This window comes from Lepidothrix coronata, unplaced genomic scaffold (assembly GCF_001604755.1).
Source record: "Lepidothrix coronata isolate B3197 unplaced genomic scaffold, Lepidothrix_coronata-1.0 Scaffold107, whole genome shotgun sequence".
In the NCBI taxonomy this organism is placed as follows: Eukaryota; Metazoa; Chordata; class Aves; order Passeriformes; family Pipridae; genus Lepidothrix; species Lepidothrix coronata.
This window is the reverse complement of record NW_016690287.1, coordinates 781275-803124: the sequence shown is the minus strand read 5'-3', so window position 1 is coordinate 803124 and position 21850 is coordinate 781275. Positions and strand designations below refer to the sequence as shown.

Sequence of the window (21850 nt, the reverse complement as noted above, 5' to 3'; positions counted from 1 at the left end):
GCCGGGGGCGGCGGCCGCCGCTCCGCCCTCCGCGCGTTGTTTGTCCCCGGGCGCGCTCCGTAGCGCGTGCGGCAGCGGCGGCACGAGCCGGGCCCCGCCCCCTCCCTGCCCCGCCCCGCCCCTCCCCGGGCGTTGCGGGTGCGCGAGGGAGGGCGCGGGAGCGCGCACCGGGGGCCGCGCGCGGGCGCGCACACGGGGCTCTCGCGCGCGCACGCCCCCGCCGCGCGCGGAGCGACTCGCAGGCGCCATGGCGGCCGCTCGCTGCAGCGACATGGCGGAGCCGCCGCGGCGCCTTCCCGGGCAGGCGGCGCCCGGCGCCGGGGAGGAGGAGGCGGAGACGGCCGTGGAGGTGCCGGTGGAGGTGGCTGCGGCCGCCGCCGCCGGCGCGGCTGGGTCCTCGTCCTCGCCGCCGCCCTCGTCGTCGGCCGCGGCGGAGCCGGAGCCGCTGCTGCTGCTGAACGGCGAGGCGGAGAGCATGTCGGAGCCCAGCCCGGAGAGCGCCAGCCAGGCCGGGGACGGGGAGGACGAGGACGAGGAGGAGGAGGAGGAAGAGGAGGAGGAGGAGGAGGAGGAGGAGGGCGGCGAGGAGGAGGAGAGCAGCCTGGTGGGCAGCAGCAGCAGCAGCACGAGCAGCGGCTGCTGCAGCGACGAGACCCGCTCGCCGAGCCCCGGCGGCGGCAGCGAGGCCGACGCCAAGGAGGAGCCCAAGGGCCCCCGGGGCAGCCAGGGGGACGGGCCGGGCCGCGGCGGCGGCGGCTCCAGCTCCTCCAGCAGCGTGTCCAGCGGCGGCGACGAGGGGTACGGCACCGGCCCCGGCACGGGCGGCGGCAGCAGCTGCGGCAGCGCCACGTCGGGCGGGCGGCGGGGCAGCCTGGAGATGTCCTCGGACGGGGAGCCCCTCAGCCGCATGGACTCGGAGGACAGGTCAGTGCCCGGCGCCCTTCCCCTCCCGCGGGGGTGTCGCGGCAGCCACAGGTTTCTCCGGCCAAGTTGTGCCGGGCCCCCGCCCCTGCTCCCCGGCCCCCCCCCCGGCACAGCCCGGCCCTGCCCGGGGAGGAGGGGGCGCTCCCCCGGCCCCGAGAGCCCCGGGCGGCCCCGCCGGGCGCTGCCTCCTCCCGCCGCCTCTTCCCTGCGGGTCTTTTTCAGACGGTGCTTTCGGGGTTCCTCAGGGCTGTGTCCTGGCGTATGTGGGGTGTACAGAGGCTTCGGGATGGGAAATGCGTTCTGTGGATGCGGTTCTACCTGTGCCCGCAACAGGGGCTCTGCTCTAGAGGCAGAAAGCCGATGGTCACATCTTAAAGCATAAGGGGGAAAAAAAAAATCTAGTTTGCTAAAATCAAAAGGAGACCAGCCCTTCTGTGTTACGTGTGCACAAGTAATAGTCACGCACAGCACCAAGCGAGGCTTTGGAGGCTCAAAGTCATCTTTGGGCGAGTTCGGAAATAGTAAATGTAAAGATTAGTTCTTGAGGGTTTTTTGTGTTAAAGCTGCACTTCTCATATTACCCAGATTTTTAGCTTGGGTTCCTGTGGAAAGACACCACCAAATTCTCACACATGGTTGGATATTCCACCTTTCAGGTCTGTTTCAGCCTCCTAAGTCAAGCATTTCAAAGAACATGGCTTGTGTAATAGCTTTCTTGGATGTTGTATGCAACAGTTTAATTGAAAAGCTGAAAATAGGATGGAAAATAGACATAATAACAACCTTACAGTGCTGTACGTCCCTTTACTAATTAGTCCTTTCAAATAGTTTAAGAAACTTCTACAATTCTTCCGTGTGTTTAGCAAAAAAAGTATCAGACTTCCCTGCTAGAGTTACATTTAAGTAACAATTACAGTTTTGTTAGTACTTTCTTAAGATAATTTCGTTGTTAAGTGTGAAGAATTATGTGGTTTGGTCCAGAAACGTACTTTGAATATATGTCAGATCAAAATCTGTGTAACTACACAAATACCCATATTTCAGAAGTGGGGCATGACTAGATCTGACCTCGAGGCTTAAAACCACCCAAACAAAACCCCGTGTGAGTCAGTTCCCCAAAATCGTGTAATTGACCTAAAAGTCTGAAGAAGACAGAAAAAAATTCAGTTCTTTGGTTTCCATCTGACTTTTGAGACTCGTTGAAGTCACATTTTCTTTCTTCCAAACTTGTGCAAGATGGACAAGGGGTGTGGATGTTGGGGTTTGTTTGTTGTTCAGAAGCTGAGATTTTATGTGAACTTGAGTATGGGAGTAGACTTCTGGAAAAACAACAGGTACATAAAGGCATTTTAAGACAGTATTTTAAGATAGTAGTTTCTCATTTTTCGTGGAATTAAAGTCTGGCTCTCACCCTGATCTTATCCAAGCGTGTGTCAGTTTGTGGGTTGAGGAAATAACGGAAATAACTCACAGGGGTTTTCTGGAAGTAGTGTCACTGTGCCTTGTGCACTCAGAGCTGCTGTGCTACTTTCTTTCTCTGTCATTGTTCTCGTGGTTCTCTTGCTGTAGTCACACCGTTAAATCCACGTGTGTGCCCTTCGTTCCTCCTTCCCTGCACCATCGACGGGGACTCAGTTGCAGGAGTGGGACTCGTGTTTAGTGGTTTAAATGAGGACTGTGCCTTGTTTTTAATCTTTGCAAAGTTTTGTCTTGAACTTGGGGTGCCGAGAGGGCATTTTTGTGCTGTAATTTCAAAGCCTGCTTGTTAAGTTGGTTAGGAAAAGAGCAATGCTACCAAGAGTGCCATTTGTTATTCCCGGGAATGGAAAATTTCCTTTGCTGTGCACTCTTTGCTGCAGTGTGTTAGAATGCTTTATTATTTTTGTCACATGTAGTCCAGCAAGTCTCTTGCTTGACATAGTAATCCAAATGATTGCTGCTGCTTGGAAGGCAGCCACAGCATAATCCTGTGCCTTTCAGATGATCAGACAGAGTGTTGTAAAAGGTAAGGGATGTGCTGAAGAGCTTAAGAGTGAGTTGGGATGGTGAAATATCAGAGAAGATCTGGGAACAGTTTAGTCTCAAAGCTGGGGGTACAAGTTTATGATAATAGATATTGAAATCCTGAAACAATTCATCATTCATTGGTTTGGTCACCTCTGCATTAAAATGGAAGTTCTGTAACTATTAAGAGAATGATATTTTATCTGTTAAGTGATGTTTTATATGAAACCATTTATTGTCCAGTACTTCATTGCCTTTGCTGACTACCTCTGTCTCTGAAGTCCCGAGGAACTTGGCGTCATGAATCTCAGAGTGTTGTACAGTAAGATTACCTGGAGGAGGGAAGAGAGAGAAAAGGAAGGAGATGGAACTGACAGGCTTGACTTTGCAGTCTGTGGGTTTAGCAGGAGGAAGCTGCTGGAGGGGTGTACTTGGTAAAGACTCTCCTGTTATAGGCAGGTTTGGTAGCACTGAGATCATGCCCCTGGGCTTGGGATTTTTTTTCTCGTTTCCTCTTTAGAAAATTTGAATGAATAAGTGGGTGTGGTAAGAGGGCCTGAATTCCATGAGTGATCAAATTCCCATTTCCCTATGTATGATCTTTGTCGTTCTCCACAGTGTGTTATCTCTGATTTTTGGCTTAGCGGTATCAAGTAGAAAATACAAATAAAACAGCTGAAGGGGAAAATCTTGCATATGATCAAAATCTAACTTCTGTTCAGCAACTTCTATTATTAACATTTTAATGTATTTTAAGAGTATCTGCTAATAGAATAAATAATTTGAGGCATTACTGTAGGAAATTTGTAAGTATTTATAAGAACATGAAAAACAAATATAATGGTGAACGACAACACCCTGAAATTTAGAGTGAATTTTAACATTCCGTTTCCATGCACGCAGACTTTGTACTTTTTAAAAACATGCTTATCTTCCCTGTCAAAAAAACCCCAGAAACAAAAAAGCAAACCCCAGAGCAATACCTGGGATAAATAACCAGGTGGGATTTTCAGCTCAGCGAGAGAGTTCAGTGCAGTAGCTCCAGGACTGGTAGGTACCTCGTTGAGCTGTAGCCATTCCGGTTTTTTTTCCCTGGGAATTGTGCTAAGTTCCCACTACCGTGCAGAAGTTTGTGTAGGACTTTCTGAGCAAGCTGGCTGAGTAATAATAGTCTGCATTCAAGTCTAGTTATCCTCTGGATTTACAGTTAGAACAAAGACTATTATCAGCATGTGAATGCTGGTCATTTACTTGTGCCTTTGCCTAATTTGAGACATGTGCTGAAAAGGATGGATGTGTCCCTCCAGGGTCCTTTGGAGCTGCTAGTCTTACTGGAATGCTGAGAAACATTTGATAGGAGTTTTAAAAGAAGAAATAATGGATCAGTTAACTTATAAACAGAGTACTTGAGTTTTGCATTGGGCCACAGGTACCGAAGCTGGACCTAAGCAGATGCAGGATTTGGGTATAAATCAGCTGAGGTGAATGCAGTGAAGATGCATCTGCAGCTCACTGATGTGTTATTGCTGAACTGGGATATTTTCTTACAAACACTTTAGTGTTAGATTACTGAAATAATTGAATTCTTGTTTCCTGGAAGGTTTATTATGGAAGTATATTTAAATCTGAATTAATATAATCAGATTTTGTTTGATTTAGAGACCAGTGGTAGATCTTGCAATTTTAAGAAGTTGTTGATCAGAAATATAAGTAGTAAAGCTTTATGAAGGGTTTTTCTTCACCCTTGTACGTTTGTCTTATGTCTTTGTACTCTCACCTGGAAGTTATCCCTGGTTTTCTGTTCTTGCATCATCTTTACTCTCCTTAGCAATTTATCCTTTGCTCCCTCCTCTTACTGACTGGGCAAGGAGCACTGGAAAAGAACGTTTTAGCTGCAGGTGTCGGCTGTTTTCCTGACTGATACCTGAGTGCTGATTGACTTGCTGGTAGGCCAAGTGTAACAGGTTGTCTTTAGATCTTATGTAGTGATCTTTCCCTCAGATACAGCACTAATTAATGTCCATCTTTGTCACAGAGTGGGCAATTTTCATGTAACTTGTAAGGCTTTCTTTTCTTTTCTTGTTTGGTTTTTTTTTTGGGGGGGGCTTTTTTCATATTTGTTATTCACCAACAGAACCACTTAATGTGGGGGACTGACTCAAGGAATACTCAGTAATACTCAAGGAAAATTTGAGTTATCTTAACCACATTAGACTTGCAGAATACTTCTAGAAATGTTATTATTCTGTTCCTATTTAATAGAAGGATAGTTTTGAAACCAGACATTTCAGAAAGGTTTTTCAGTAATAAACCTTTTTATGCTTCAGATTGTCAAGTTTGTTAACTTTACTGAGTGAAATGGGGCTGTGTGTAACTAACAACTTGAAAAATAAGAAATCTAGACGTAAAAAATGCAGGATCTAACCTGAATCTTTTTAATCTGGTTTAAAATGGAGGCCTTCTCAACCTTTAAGATGTATGCTGATTTTAAAATGCTAGTTTTTTCAAGTTTTAATTATAGTCTTTATCTAGCTTTTGAAGTCTAAAAAGTGAAGAATTTTCGAGACTGACTCAGCAGTGGCATGTGAGTTGCATGAGTGATGTTTATATGAAGGCAGAATGGTAAATTCGTAATATAATCAGGAAGGCATGTGGTGCTAATAGGTGTGCTTCATGTATCCATGTGACCAGATTAAAAAGTGCTTCAGGCCTCTCTGTGCTGCACAGCCTCACTTGTTCCTATCCAGGAAGTGAAGAATCATTCATTAGCACTTGTGGCAAGGTGGTTAAGTCGTTAGATTTTTTTTTTTTTTTCAGACTGTGTGTAAAAAAAACATGACATATTGCCATGTCAGAGTGAGCCATATAGAAGTTCACCCGAGTTTCCAAAATTCTGCTGAAAAATGATTTTTTCAGCATTTCTAACTGCACGTATTGCTGTAGTTGTTAGCTTTCAAATTGCAAAATAAACCCCTTGTTTCTGTAATGGTTATGTTCAGGCCTTTCTGGCACTGGAGAAAATAGCTTTTGATGGGAAGACAAAACAGCCCAGATATTTTGTATGGCGAGTATCTTTATTGCTAAAGCTGTTGGTTGGTATAATTGAGTGGTTAACATGAGGTCTTTTTGTGAACTAGATGAAAGAGCTTGGTATAATGAGCTGTTATAGTTATTGTAGTAAGATGTAAATATACTTCATAGAATTGGAGAAAAATATTTTCCTATTCAGTGGAAGAGAGAAATGGTTTTGCTTTTATGTTGGGTTTGTACATCCACTCAGGTCTGTGTGCATTTTGTGTAAGTTTGTGACATCACCAAGGCTGGTAACTTCTAAATACAAGGTTTGATTGGTGGGCTTTTTCAGGGAATTTCCTAGGCTGTAGTGGAAAAAACCTGTCTGGGTATTTTTTCTTTTTCCCTTTTTTACTTTTCAGAGGAGTTAAACAGGGTGTTACGTGCAGCCCAAGCAGCTTTTTGGCAGAGATGTGACATCATGCATTTGTGGAGCTGGTCACAGATAAAACTAAATCTCTTGGATGATGCAGTGGAAATGTTCTACCATACCACTCTTTGCACAGCTTTCCAGTACCTTTAAGATATTTATGTATTTTTTGGAAACCCCTGCCCCTTTGGAGAGTAACAGCAGGGGAATGAGCAGCATGGAGAGTGAGCATGGAAGAAGTATGGAAGTAGGACCCATTGCACTGAGGGAGTTGTAGAGCTGTCTGCTGTTTGGGTGGGAAAGTGAGTACATGGATTAGAAGGGAGCAGATGGAGCTGTTGAGATGGGAATAGAGGTTTCTGGCAAGGGGATGACGTGAGGTACACACAGAAAACTTTTGCTGTGATAGGGAATGAGATATGTCTGATAGCCTGAGGAGAAAACAAGAACTTGACCCAAAGGAAGTGAAAAATTGGTCCCTCCTGTAAAGGAGCCAAGTAATTGCAGGGAATCCTTGAAACAGGTGGGAATGTAATCTCCAGTTGTGCAGGAGAAGGGAACAGAAGAGGGTAAGGAACTTCTTTGTATGAACAGTGAGTTTTATCCACTCTTCCAGCTGCTGTTAAAAAAATACAGTGGCATAACTTGCAGAAACACAAAAGTGGTAGTTTTGTAAGTTTTTTTTTTTTCTTTGAGGTAGAGGTTTCTTTGGTTATCTATCTGTGTAACTGGTTACTTTTTATAGCTTGATATGTATTGTATACAGAGTTCACTTAGAATATGAACGTGTTCAAATAAATTTGCATTAGAAAATGAAATACAAATATTCCATGTTATTTTTGCTATTTATCACTGGTTTTGTGATATGCTAACATAGTGACTACAATTCTCACGTTGTGGTTTTTCAGCATTAAAAAACCAAAAAATAATTGGGGAAAAAATATGAAGCCTCTCACTTGCATTACTGATGTACTTTTTTCCCTTAACGATGGTAACACGCAAAAGAAAAAAGAACTGGGATTTCTTTTCCCATACCTAATTTTCTTCTCTATACTGGAATTTAAGTTCTTAAATAAATTCTGCTGAACTTCAGTTGCTAATGCTTAATGGATACTTTCTTTAATAGAGGCTTACTTAAGGTGTATGCCAAGATATTTGATAGTGACAGAAAAGCAAAAGGTTTGTTATAATCTAGAAAGTCCTGTTGTCATCCTGCTGCACTGTAGGGGAGTGGTGTAATTCAAATAGCTTGTGTGGGGTCAGAGGAAGAAAAATGCAACTAAGTTGTTTGCATTGAGAGACTTGCAAAAAACCAAGATTATTGGCATGTATCATGGTATTATAATTTATTAAATATGCCTAAATAATAACATAAAGAATCTTCAGTAATGTTGTTCCATGCAGCATCTTATACAAATTACTAGTTCCCCTGTAAAATTGCTGTAAACCCCTTATTTTGGTCGTTATAGTTTATTGTGTGCTGTAATAACAACTTAGATTCCAAACGAAAAAAAATCTTAGGGGTGCAAAGAAAATATTTTCAATATATGCAGAGCAAAGAGAGAAATGTAAATTTTTGTTTTCCTTTGAAGTAAAACTACTTTTGGCCTGTCTTTAAGTAGACTTTCCTAGGCTAACTTGCATACTAAGTTATAGATTAGACAACTGATAGAAATGGAAGGTAATTCAGTGTCCAGCAGAGCAGGAATCAGACCTTAATTTATGACCTCTCTATTATGAATTGAGCCAATTAGTGGAGTTTTACTTTGTGGGCTTCTCTGCTTTTGATGCCTGGTTAATACTTGAAGTAGCAACTATTCACTGGGGTATAAATAGGCAAAGCTGCTACTTTATACAATGCTATCCTAGCTGTTTTCCTAGTATTTTCCTAGCTGCTGCCCTAGTAGTTTTATTCTGTATTAAGTTGAGCCTAACGTGATGATGACTAACAGTGGAGGGGTTTTTTAGGTCTCCTCTGTGTGTTTTACACCTCTCTGTGGTTATTTTATCTTCTGCTAGTTTTCTGTGTTGTGTGTGCTGGGGGTAAGGGAAGGTATCCTGAGGTTGGGAGAATGGGAAGGGTAATAGTTACAGCAGTGTCAAGGAAATTTCCCCCACACCTGGAGGCTGTTACCTTCCAGTGCTGATTAGGCTACTTCAGACTGATTGGAGTTCTTGGGATGGGAAGGAAGCACTGTTAAAAAACCAAACTATTTCTGGTGGCTCTTTGGGTGAATGTGTTTCTTCTCTGCTTTTCTTCAGCTGTGCTAGTAAACGTAGTCTTTTATCATTTGCAGTTATGAACCACTTGTTGCTGTTCCCTGACTTTTCAGGGAGATGATGAAGTTGAAGGTAATGTGGTTCCCAGAAATGAGAGTCAGTTTTATTTGTATCTTTAAGGCAGAATTGCTTACAGTTTCTTGATTTGTGTAATCCTTTTTCACATGTAGTCTTGGTGCTGTCATATCACAAGGCACATATGTTTAACCTGCTCTATTTTCTCACTTCTCCATGAATATTTTGGCATTCCAAGTTTTTTTATTGCGTTGCCTGTTCCTCTGCGTGCCACATATTCTGTGGTAACCTGAGTTTGTGTTATGTAAGTGTGATGAGCCCAAATATTCTAGGGCTAGCAATCTAAATAATCAAAGTAAGTGATCCAGAAGAGTGGAAAAAGCTCTAGAGGTGGTGAATCATAACACACTTTCTCAGTCTTGTTTTGTTTCCTGTGCATGTTTGTTATTTTAAGTTCCTTCGATTTCTCTATCTCAAAGAGCCTTCCTACCTTCCTTGGTTTAATATTATCAGTCTGAGTGCAGTGTTGTTCCCTTTTCTAGGTATTTATACTTTATCTAGACATAGCTTTACTCTAAAATAAGTTGCTGCTTCAAAAAGAATTTCAAAACAAGTTTGTAATGTTACCACTTGTCACGCTGTATGAAGTTCTGTCCCTTGGCTGCTTTATTTTCCACTGGGCTGATTTCTTAGTAGTCATATAACAATATGTATATTCAATAGAATTTTGCAGTTTTGGTTTTAAGATGGATTTATAAATACTTTTTAAGCCTTATTCTAACAGAAACTTCTCAAAATGAACAACTTAATATGTGTAAAGCATAGATTTGATAGGTTTGATTTAAAAAAAAAAAAAAAAGCATAAGTGATTCAGAAGCACAACTGCTTCCAAGTGAGTGGGTGCTTTCTTCAGTCACGCAGTCCTGGAAATCATGGTCTTTTTTCTTGATGTAGAAAGTTGCTTTAATGTAGCTTTTACTTACCTAGAGGTATCAAAAGCTTAAAGGTGCTTCTGGAAAATGTTAGACCACCAAACATGGCTGTTTTCCTTTTCTATCCCTCTGGACATTTTAGTATTCTGTCTCTTACTTCCGAGGTTGATTCTCCCTCGTGTTCACTAAATGAATTGTCTGACATAGTCAGTTTTTGCCTGTCCTATTTTGCCTCCCTTTCCTCTGAAGAGCCACAGTCAGTTGTGTGGTCTGTCTGCTTTTGGGGTCTTTGTGGGTGTGATGTGCAAGAGCAGATGTGAACAGAAGGTACTGCCTTCAAAACACAGTGGTGGACTTTCACTTCACGTAGTTCTGGCTTATTCTTTTGATCCAGGTATTCTAATTTCTTGTTGCCATGTGAATTATCTTTCTGTTTGGCAGCCATTTAGTGTTCTGCAATCTGTTTTTGTTCTGGGTTCGTTTTGATGGTGGTTGACCTGTATACACTGTTTTTTCTCTTACTGGTTGTAGGTTTTCCTGAATTCAGAAACTGATCGTTATCAGTCATTATTTTGGATGCTTTCTATTTAAATTAAAGGCAAATGTTTTTTTCAGCAAAATCATAAAAAAAAGAAGTCTTAGAAATACAGGTTGTTGAAGTTACTTTCTGTCTGCTTTGAAGATTCTCTCTGGGTTGGTTGCTAGTTAGATGAAAAGAAACAGTAAGAGCTTTAAAGCATTATGGCATTTCCATACCGCAGTCAAAACTACATCCATTAAAATAAGACAAACTATTTTGCTTGTGAAACATAAATGTTTGGTTTGGGGAATTAAATTGATGAATCATTGAAATTTAGTAGCAGGAGTTTATCTGTTACCAGTCTAGATGCATGATAAAATACCAGATTTACCAAATATGGGCAGAGGAACAAAATAAGATCGGGCAAATGTCAAACTTTTCTGTTCTGTTGTTGACTCATGGTGGTTGCTCATGTTTTATTAACTCTCTTTTTCTTAGGATCTATTTTAATCTCACTTTTAAATTGGCATGATCATTTGGAGAGCATGAAGCAAATATTAATTTAAATCTGCTTGGACACCGGTGTACTTGAGCGCTGCATTTCATTGCATCCTGGTACCCCAGTGCAGGTTCTGAGAGTAACTTCATGAAGAGATTGGCATTAAAGTTTGCTCAATACTCATTGAAGGACAGCAGAAGTTAAACCTTAGTCCAAAAAACATAGGAATTCATTCTGCTTTCATTTATGAGCCAATAGAGCAGTTTCTGTTACTAATCTGTTGTATCTGTAGCTCCAGAAGTGTTTAGAAGTGATGGAGATAGTATAAGAGAGAGAAATCAAATCCCTAGGACAGGTGGAGGAGCTTCCTGTCAACGATGGGAGCTCAGGGCTGATAATTTGATCATTTTCAAGCTTTATCTTTGCTTGACCATTGATTGCATTAGAAGTAGTGATTGTAAATTTTTTAATTTGGTGGCATCAAAAAGCTGTAAAACCACAAGTGGGCTGTTGTTTTTGTGGAACTTGTCCGTTGGCCAGAGCTGTACACCACACTGTTCTACTCCTTGTTTTGGAAAGGAGTAGAGTAATGGGAAACTTGTGAAGTTTTTGTTTTCACTCCAGAATTTTCTTAGTGAAATGAAATAATGAAGTGCTGGGGGATGTCACAAGCCATGTCATCATCATCATTATTATTATTACTATTATTTTCTTTCAGCGCTTCTGTTCTGACTTGGTATTTGAATGATTGCATTTGGTGCTGTTTGTTTTCTTTTGGGATTAGTACCTAGTTGTGATTTAGTTTTCCAGGTGGAAAAAGCTTTTCTGTTGATTTCTAGGCTTAAACCCTTGAAGTTGCTGTAAGATGTGACTGCCATTTGTAGTGTTCCTGCTATTCTGAGGTTGTTTTATGTGAGTGTTACGGTTCAGTTTTCTTTCCTAAGTTTCCCTGGTGTATTGAATCACTGTAGCTGAAGCTCCATGTGGTCACTGACCACTAAAAGGGAAAGAAACTAGCAGGGTATTTATTTTTGTTTGGTTTGCTTGTTTATTTGTCTGTTTTCAATCCCCAAGATGTTTACTTACTTCCAGTGAGGTTTGTAGTGTTTGGATTCGGGGGCAATCTGCCGATTTGATGTTTTCTGACTGGATTATCGTTGTGTATTTCAGAAGAAAGGGTTCTTCAGGCTCGGAGTGGTGTGTTGTGCAGCGGGGTTGGTGCTTGGTTTTAGCCACCCTGCAAGGCGCGTTCCCTGAAATTTCTGCTCGTTTTTAATTCGATGCTTTGTAAGATGAGGTTATTCCTTATAGGATGTGTCACCATCATTTCCCTTGGTGTTGGCTGAATTCAGCCGGGTCCTTTGGTTACCTCCTGAGCTGAACACCTGGGGACTGGGAGCTCGGCGCTCTCGGTGGAGGTGCTGTAACCCTGAAATGAGCTCCTGTTGATCAGACTGAAGTGGTGCTTGTTGACCCTCAAGGGCACGGTATAAGGCCCATCTGTTAGGGCTGAATTTTGCCTGAGGGAAGGTTACTTCAGTTAAGGTCTACAGGGAGTATGTTTAGCAGACATTAAAAGTATAATAGCAAATTGATTGGGCTTTTGTGCATGTGTTCGGTGCCTGGCTCTACTATTGCTTCAACTGGACAGTTGCTAATGGGAATTCATGGAAAATAAAAATGAAATCATGTTGCTGTTCTTTTGGGTTTTTTTTGTTGATATTCCTTCTAGACTCTTACTGTCTGTTGTTCTGAAAGATAACAAAAAAAAGGAAAAGAAAAAATTTTGGTGATTCCATTCATTAAATTCAATAGAAGGGATTACTTGCAGCAGTGAGGAAAATGATCTCCTCGGAGAGCCAAGTGTGTGTCAGGAATGATGTGCAAAATACCATTTTATTTAATGCATTAGGTCACAGGCTCGTTATATTTTCATTCATATTTGACTGTACACAAAAATTATGTAGTTTAAAATTTGTGCATTTAAAATTTGGAATAATTTCGATTTTCTTTTATTCCTTGTAGAAAATATCCATATTTATGCAATTCCAACAGTGGCTTAGTTTTGTTCAGATTCTGAAACGAAAAAAATAATCCAGAATTTAAAGTGCTTGAAAAACTTCTGTTTTCTATAAAGTGAAAATGACTGGCTGTTATTTTTTGTTTCAGGATTGTTTTTTAAATAGAGTTCGAACTAAATTTAACTGGCTAGACACATTTGCTTCACATGCACATGTAGCTTGTGTAGGTACTAGTCTTTCAATATGAAGGTGGTGCTAAAAAAAATCTTAATCAGCTTGATAATGAAGATGTGTTATTTCTAGCCACAGGTAAAATAAGTACAGGTAAAAATAAGACCTGAAAGAGTGCCTCTGAGGTGGTGATTCCTCTATTTAAAGCTTGCATGTTTTTGCTTAGTGAGCACACTTTAAATGTCAGTGACGTTTCAAAGCTGTTGATCTCGTGGTAGAGGGAAAATTTGTAGAAGGAGGGGAAAAAAGTCTGACCCTTCTGAGAAGATTCTGTGTTTTCAGTCCTACCTTGCTGCGTTTGGCAGACACTGCCGGTGTTTGCAGACTTGGTAAAATGAGGTGTGGGTTTAGGAAGGTGTTTCAGAAAGGCAGTCAGTTCTTGCCTCCAGAGCTGTGATTTTTACTTCAAGTTGATTCAGGTGCTCACATTAGGATGAAAATAGGGACAACATAAGCTCGAAGACTATGTTGTGCTTGCTGTAACAGTTTTAAATTTTAGTAATTAGTCAGTCTTTTGAATGGTGCTTCTTAAAAACTGCTATTGTGTGTGCAGGCTCTCTCCAGCAGTGACTGTTTTTGATGCTCTATTGTTTGGGATGACCCCTGAGCTGAACTCTCTGAAACTCAAATGTCTAATGTTCTTCATCAGGCTATGGTCTATAGATCCATTACAATGGAGCTGGAGCCTGCTTACAGCTTGGGAGCAAACCCAGACCTGTCTGTCACTGGCAATAGGGGAATGCCACAAGCGCTTAAGTTCTGCTCGTGTCATTCTGCTTTGATAGCGGCCGTCAGGATTTAAACAGATCTCCTGGCTGCCAGAGAAGGGCTTAGAAAAAGGCAGAAAAACTCGCTTTAACTTACTTAGATAAAAATCTGTTTCAGTTTGTTTTATTTCTTTGTTTTATTACCAGCGTTCGGGGGGTTTTTTTGTCTTTGTTTCATTTGCCAGTAGTTTGCCAGGATGTCTGTGTTTGTCTTACTGTGTTTTGTTTTCTCCTCTTTGATGCACATTATTACTTTCCCACTTGTAGGCTTAGTGGATTTCAGATGAGAAAGCAGGAGGACATAATTTCCATTACTACCTTCCCTTTTTAAAGGAATTTTTCCATGTGTTGTATCATCCCAAGATTGGACTGAAAAGCCCCATTCATAGATAGAAAGATACAGACGCTGTTTCTGTCCAACCCTTCTTGGGCTGAGTCGATGCTTTCAGTGAGGAAAAGTCTCAAGTGGACTAGTTAATATGGTGGAGTATGTGCACACCCCATGTGTCCTACCCTCACACCCTTTCTGGAATGAGGAGAAACAAAGAAGTGGGTGACTCGGCAGCTCTGACACACACAGTGTTGCACTTCAGTCTTCAGACGCTCAGCAGCAGCCGCAGCTCTGACTGTAAAACTTATCTTTCTGCTTCATCTCGAAATGGCAGGTCAAGAGACCTCCCAAGGCAGTGTCTTTGATGCTATATATACTGCAAACTTTTCTCTGAAAAGCTTCCTGGTATTTTCTCACTGTATGAGAGACGAGAGAAAACTGCACACGCTTGAGCTGGGCAAGGTACTCGAGTTTCACAGATTGTCTTTGCAGCCTTTGCCTCTTCAGGGGGACAGAACTCGCCGAGTGAGAGACAGAAATTAATTCTAGGTTCTCAGCACTGTGAGGTGCCTGATCACCTGAAATATGCTGGTTCTGGAAGCACAGAGGAGGAAACAAAAAATGTATTTTATATTTTTATTTAATGGGTTGTTTCTAGAGAAGGAATGTGCCAGGGCAGTGAGTTTCTTGCATTTGGGCAGGGTCTGTCTAGAGAACCCTCTGAAAACAGTGGTCTGTTTTGGTGTGACTCCTGGCTATTTTGTTTCATAAGCAGTTTAGCTGTTGCTCTAGTAGATCCTGTTACTGCAATATTCATCTGTGCTTTTTGATGCACTACACAGAGGTTTTCAAACTAGAAGAAAGGAGGGCATTTTGTCTTAAATAAAATACTGAACTGTTTCTACTCAACTGGATTTGAGTTCTATTTCCCCCCCTTTTTAGACAGAATCTTGAATAGGTTATAGAATCATAGTCCAGCACTTCATCCTCAATTTCCAAGAAATTCCGTGTGCTACTACTTGGTTTAAGTGTTACAACCAACCTTTTTTTAATTCCAGTTCCTCTGGTACAAAATTTTGATGCCGTGTATGCAGCTCTAATCTGTTAGCCCTCAGCAAACACTTAGGCTATTAGAACCAAACCTAGCAAACATTTAAACTACTAGAAATAAATCAGCTTTCTAAGTGTTATTGGTTTCTCATGTCATTAATAACCCTACTTATCAGGATAGCTTTTTCTGGGTCAGTATTATTAGTTGACTTTTACATCTTTTTATCCAAAAACAAGAGGAATTTTTTACAGGTAGGACAAAATATAAAAAAGAAACCCCAAAATCTAATATTTACATTTCTTAGGCTGTAAAATTAGAGAGCTGTGATTTTGTGTCAAGATATGTTGCATTGTATTTGCAGTGTGAAATAAACTCTCACACAGGTTTATCAATTTGAGGTTTTTTCATCTCAGAGGAATTAAGCAGATTTCATGCCTGTGAACTGGAGAAACCACACACAAACCACACACACCTTCTCCCCCCCCGGCCCCAAATTTTTTCCTGGAACTGTTCAGCCTTACATGCTCTTACTGCTTCCCTGCTTAAAACCAGACTGTAAAACCAGGGCTGTGCTGAACCCCCCTTGCAGTCTGTCCTTGTGGTCACCAGCACTGTTCATCCTCTCAGTCAGAAGTCTGGGGAGGGTGTGGGAAAGGTACTGATGCTGTCCGTGGATGTGGAAACTCGTACTGACTATAAACAGCTTGGAAGTTTGAACTCCTGCTGATAAGAGTGTTTATGAAGCTGTCCTTGGGTACCTTGAGCCGTGAGAAAGGCAGGGTCACTCACCCACCTGAACTGGTCTGGGGCAGCTGTTGCAGGAGTGCTGCTGCAGTACTTTGCCATCCTTGGCTAAGCAGCTTCCTGTGGGGACCACTGAGCCGTGTAACATCACTGTCTGTGACAGAAGTGGCTGGGTGCTGTTTTGTGTGTGCCCAAACCTACTTCCAAGTGCTGATTTTGAGAGAACTGTATTGGGATAGCTTAAACTGAGGGTAGAGGTGCGTGCCTGTGTGTGACAATTAACTATTTAATAACTAATTATTCAGTTTGTCTGTCATCCTGTAGGTAAACTTTGCTTTCGCGGTGCAGTTTTACAGATTTTATTTTTGGGGATAATTTTTGGCCTAGGCATCAGCTGAGGAGGTGTCAGTCCCATAGTTATTGTGAGCCTGGCATGGTGGAAAAATTGGGATTGCTTGCAACACGTTTTGTATTTAAAGCTTCTGACAATTTCCTGCAGGGTTCCTAAAATGCTGTGGCCAGTAGCTGTAGTTAGTGGCTGTTGATGCTCTTGAGGCTGGTAGATTCAGCTCAGGGCTAGTTGAATTGTTTTTTTAAGCTTCCATTGAATATAAAGTAAGGTATTTGGGAAAGGCAGTAATATAAAAAACACCCAAAACTGTATCTCTGGTTGGCTGCCATTTCTTTACTTGCTAATCACAGATTGGGAGATTGTGTGTCACAAAAGGAATCAAGACTACTGGGTGGGGAGTCACCTACCTGGGGGGAGGAATCATGGAGAGCTGTGTGTGTTCAGGGTGTAGAAAAAGGAAGAAAATAAGAATAATGGGCACATGTGTACAGCAAGTAGCCCATATGACTTTCATGGGTAGAAGTTTCTACCCACTTCTTTCGTGGTGCCTTCTAAATTTTTAGGTGTTTTTTGAAATTGGGAGGGTGGGGGGAAGAAAAAGGCAGGTGGTGTTCATGTAGCATTTAGGAAGTATGTATTTGATATGCCTTTGTTAAAGCAAAAAGCCTGTTGAAAAGGTCTCTAAAGTTTTCTTTTTAACTTGGAAAACAAAGGCCTAAGAATAATTGGTCAGTTTTAATAATAGGTGGAGACTAATGGATTGGAAGAAGATTTTTAAGGGGTCTGTGTTTGGGATGTGGTGTTTGGCATTTTCATAAATGGTACCTTGCTGGTATCTCTTATCAGAGTTTGCTTATGAAACCAAATTACTCAGGGTAGTTAAAACTAAAGCTTAACTGGGAACATTGCTAAAGAGAATCTGCAAGTTTTCACTAAAGCAAGATTTTTTTTTTTTAATTGAAAAATGCAGTGGAATCCACATGGTAGGTGAGAAGGGGAAATCTAAAAAAGGCAAATATCTGTGATAATTTCAAAATATATCACAGAAAAAAGCTGCTAGCACAGTAGTGACTAAAAAAGATAACAGATAATTTGAGAAGTCACTAGTAGAGACTCCTAGAGCAAAAGAACAAACGTGCCAATTATATCTTCTGATTTTTAATAAAGGTGTAGTTTTTCTTTCATCCATCTCAGAATGTGTGATAAAACAATACTGGATATGTAAACAGTGATGGTCAAAAATATGGAACGGCACCTACACCTTAAAAGCAGAATGATTTAACATAGAAATTATCTACAAGAGTTAGGGAAGAAAAGGGATGTGATAAATGATAGAAAATCATAAATATTATGTAGATCTGAATAGGAAATGGCTATTTTCTTTTTTTTTTAAAAGTAACGTAATTAGATTTTTTTTTTCCTTGCACTTTGCTCAGAAGAATATTTAAAGATATTTATGCAAAAATTACTGCTGCATAATGGGCTGTATTAGCAAAAGTGTATGTATATGGTCAGGAGAAGTGATTCTTAACTCTACTTGGCACCATTAAGACTGTGGATTACTGGGACTCATCCCAGTTACTCACATACTGGAGAGTCTCCAAGGTGGTTTGGATGCTGAAGCAGATGCAATACATGGAGAGGCTGAGAGAGTGGGTTTCTTTAGTTTTAGGATAAAGGAGGGCAGGGTTGTTGCTGTGTTCAGTGGTCTGGTGGGGAGGTTTAACAGTGGAGGAGGCAGAGTCATCTCAACCCTGCAGCTGCCAAGGATGAGAGGCCACAGACAGAAGTTACAACACTGGAAATTCTGATGAGATGCTGGGAAATTTTCTCCCTCCCGCACAGCAAGGTTAGTCAGACATCGAGAAAATTGTTCAGAAAGGTAGCAGAAATTCCAGCCTTTGAAAACACCCATTAACAACTCCACTGGACAAGACCACAAGCGATCTGATCTCACTTGCTGCTGTTTAAGGAGATTTGACCACCTGGTCTTTTGAGGTCCTGCCAAAGATGAGCTGCTCTGTAATGCTGTGGCTTTGTGGAAGACAAAACATAAAGGTCCTAAAAGGCAGTGAGCAGGTTACCAAGATAAAAAAAAAAAGGTGTATCAGTAGCTATTTAATGAGGAAGAACATTTTGTCTCCGTGCTTTTTTTTCTTATATATGTGGAAAGAGCACGCTCTCTGCAACCTTGTTCTGATCCCTTGATGTTTTCTCTGTATCTGCCGAGGTAGAGAGCTGGAGGGCTGATGAAAATGACCCCTGCTGGCCACGGATTCCCTCTGCTGCCTCTGACTTCTCTGGAAAGTTTAAAAAACCTCGAAACAAAAAGCATTAGTTTAGGCAATGCATGTGAAAGACACTATGCTGGGACAATGTGGGAGTACCTTAAACCTGTAAAACTTGAGTTTTGTATTCTTTTTAAGCGTCTAGTGCTGGTGGGGGGTGCTGGTCTTTTTCCTTTTCTTCTCTCCTGGGAAATAAATATAACGAATATGGCTTAAAAATTACTTTGTTAATCACCTAAGAGCTAATTTTCTGACAAGTCAGTGAAGGGGAGAAGTTTCCATTCCTCCCTTTTGTTCCCAGTGTACAGAAGTTACACTGTCAAATGATAGTAGCTGTTTCCTAACTGTACATAAATAGTAAGTTTGTTTAAGTTTTTTTTTTCAACCTGTCTAAATACATCCGAAACAAAAGAGCTACAGTTTTTATTTGTTCTGTTAACGTGCAACAAATACCAACTTGGGTTCGGTTTTGCTCTTGTTCTGTCCTGCAGTATAAGCAGCACGATCATGGACGTGGACAGCACAATTTCCAGCGGGCGTTCCACCCCGGTCATGATGAACGGCCAAGGAGTTCCTGCCTCCTCTGCCAAAAGCATTGCCTACAACTGTTGTTGGGATCACTGCCACGCCTGCTTCAGCTCCAGCCCGGACCTGGCGGATCACATTCGCTCCATACACGTGGATGGGCAGCGAGGAGGGGTTGGTGTTTCTTTTCCCTCTTTCTGATTTCCCAATGTTTTGCTCTTGAATGACGGCGGCAAATTTTGTGTTTCAATATAGCACTTTCTGACTAGTGGCAACTAAGGCTGGGCCTTGTTCAGTCTTGTATTTGGCATTCAGCTGTTCTCCTTTGCACAGTTCGCTTGATTTGTTATTCATGTTTTTAGCTGAATGCCTAACTTTAAGGATATAGTAAGTTCTTTTGAATAAATTATTTGAGACTATCAGGTTTTTGATAGTGTGTTAACTTCTCAGCATCCTGAGGCTGCTGGTGTGTCTTTAAGTGCTTATACTTTCTTAAAACTATTAGTGTACGTGTTGCTGCCTGTGAACTCAGGTGAAGTCACATCTTAATTACTGTTACAAATGGAGTCTCACTAGAGGTAAAACACATCCAGAATGTATAATAGGGAAGACATAAGACTGACTCAAGAGTGCAAAGCCTTACCAAAACAGCCCTGTTCATAATATTGATGGCAAGTTTACCTTCAGTATAATTACATCTAGTTGTTTTTTTTTTAAATTGAGGTGCATATATAAACATCTAAGTTTCACTCTAATCCCTGGTCAAATGATAATTGGTCTCAATTTTAATGTTTCAAAACATCTTCCAGTAGAGTAATTTAATTTCAACTGTGTGCTTAACTACCTGCCCCTCCCCAACCTCCCAAATTACCTTTGATGCCTGGAATATATCATGTAAACTACCTTTACATCAAACACAAGTGATCTGCCTGCTTTAAGTGCCATATGTGGCAGCTCTTCAATTTTTGAGGGAGACAATATTAGTTCTTAAACTAGAATAGTCATTGTCTTTTGACTTTTTGTCCTGTCACTTCTTCAGAAGGAAAACATTAGGTTGTTACACCACTTTATCTTGAGTGAATAAGAAACTTTAAATAAAATGCTAATTTGCATTACTTTAAATAATTTGCATGTAAAAGTGTCACTGACAGCCAGGACTCTGGTTGTATTTAGCTGATGTTTTTTGATACGTTTGAACTTTTCAGCTTCGTATTTGATGGCTTTTTTCAGTCCAAGCTCTAAGCAGAATTGGCTTTTTAAGCCACTCATGAGATGATGTCTGAGTTCTGTTTGTAGGTTTATAGAAGTCTTACGTGAATTTTGGATGAAACCATTAAATGGATGAGATATATTGGTATCCTGTGGGCTTTCATGTAACTGCATCTCTGGGAGCCTTTGTTTTCCCATCCATGACCCCTTTACATTTCTTGAAAAGGGACTAGAAGATTTTGCAGGTTTTGGTTTGATTTTTTTGAGGGATTTTTTAGGGTGTATTGTGTTTCTGGTCACATTCCACGTAACAAGGTTTGTGGGTAATTCTGTACAGAAAGGTTAGCCAGTATTTGTCTTTTTGAAAGAGGAGGCTGTTGGAAGCTGGAAGTGTCTAATAACTGTTGCATTCAGTTCACACTTTTTAATCCTCCTACTGGAGATGGTTTATTTTTTGAAAAGTTCCAACTGAGTGCTGTGGAAGAGGGATGGATCCTGGTGGTTTGTTTTCAGGGATTTGTCTGCCACCTGCCGGTGAGGTGTTAAAGTGTGTTAGAAATGGTATTCTTGTGGCTTTGACTGGATTTTAGATATTACTTAGCTACAGTGACTCTAAATTTAAAGGAAAGGGGGGGATTAGGAATTTTAGAACAGAAAGGAATGTGATAAACATCCTTGAATGGTAAAGTGTATATTTTTGAGCTAATACTGAGATAATGGCTCCAGTCCAACTTAGGTTCATCCATGAAAACTTTTTGACAGAATAGTTTTACTTCCAAAGGATTCCCCCCCCCCAAAAAAAAAAGGCTGGATTCAGCCTTTTGACAGGAGTTTCCAGTAAGCCTTGTCTGAACTTCTGATGGGTGGTTGTAAAACCAAGTCCTTGTATTTTGGAGGGATTGCATTTCCACAGTCTGTAACTTCACACCTTTGCCAAGTGCCCTGCAGTTGCTGATGGAAATATTGGGACAGTTCTGGAGCTGTTACAGAGGCAGGGATCTTGGAAATTGCAATTCTGGGGGAATCTCAGAACTGAGGAGTGGCAGCCATCAAAGCTTTAGGGGGCTGGGCCTTGTGTCAGTAGGTCTGGCTCAATCATACAGACATTCAGGGTTTTCCAGCTTTGTATTAGTAAAGCTGGGCCATCTATCTATTATACAGCAAGTACGTAGCACTCCTGTGGCTGCTCTTTTGTTTTGAAAATACAATCTTTTGAAGATTGAAGGTTTTTATTCTCCAAACGAGAACAAGAAACTCAAATCCAATTAGTTTCCTGCAGTTCTGAAAACGTGTATTGTGGACAGTGCTGTTTCTGGGGACTGTATTTTGCTGTGACAAATTAGGGCTTTACCTCCCTTCACACACAGACCTGTTGAGGAAATTCTAATGAAAGGCAAGTTCACTGAGCATTTTTATTCCCTCAGTTATAGATAAACACAATGAGAGGAGAGAGAAAAGCAGCATGAGTAAGTTCTGCTCCTGTTAATGCACTATTGTGCATGTGACTGGTCTGTACATTGGAATCACAAAACACCCATACATTTTGAATCCTATGAAAAATGGTAACTTTGTTCATCAGGAATTGAATATAAGGTCCTAACTAGAGGTATCTGTTATTCCATAATACAAAACTCAACTCTGGTATATAAAGAACTGTATTGCAATTAAGAGTTTTTACCTTTTCATGTTTAAAGAATGAAATTATTAGTTGTTTA

At 41.2% G+C, this 21850-nt stretch overlaps 1 protein-coding gene across 2 annotated transcripts in view; it reads left to right on the top strand.

Moving 5' to 3' along the window:
• Positions 1-247: 247 nt before the first annotated feature.
• Positions 248-21850, top strand: part of AEBP2 (AE binding protein 2) — a 46759-nt gene continuing 25156 nt past the window's right edge. The window contains exons 1-2 of one of the 2 annotated variants that reach the window (XM_017823987.1): positions 248-924; positions 18893-19100. In XM_017823987.1, coding sequence (XP_017679476.1) covers positions 248-924; positions 18893-19100 — 885 coding nt within the window. The remainder of the gene's footprint in view (positions 925-18892; positions 19101-21850) is intronic. The other variant, XM_017823988.1, reaches the window with a different exon arrangement.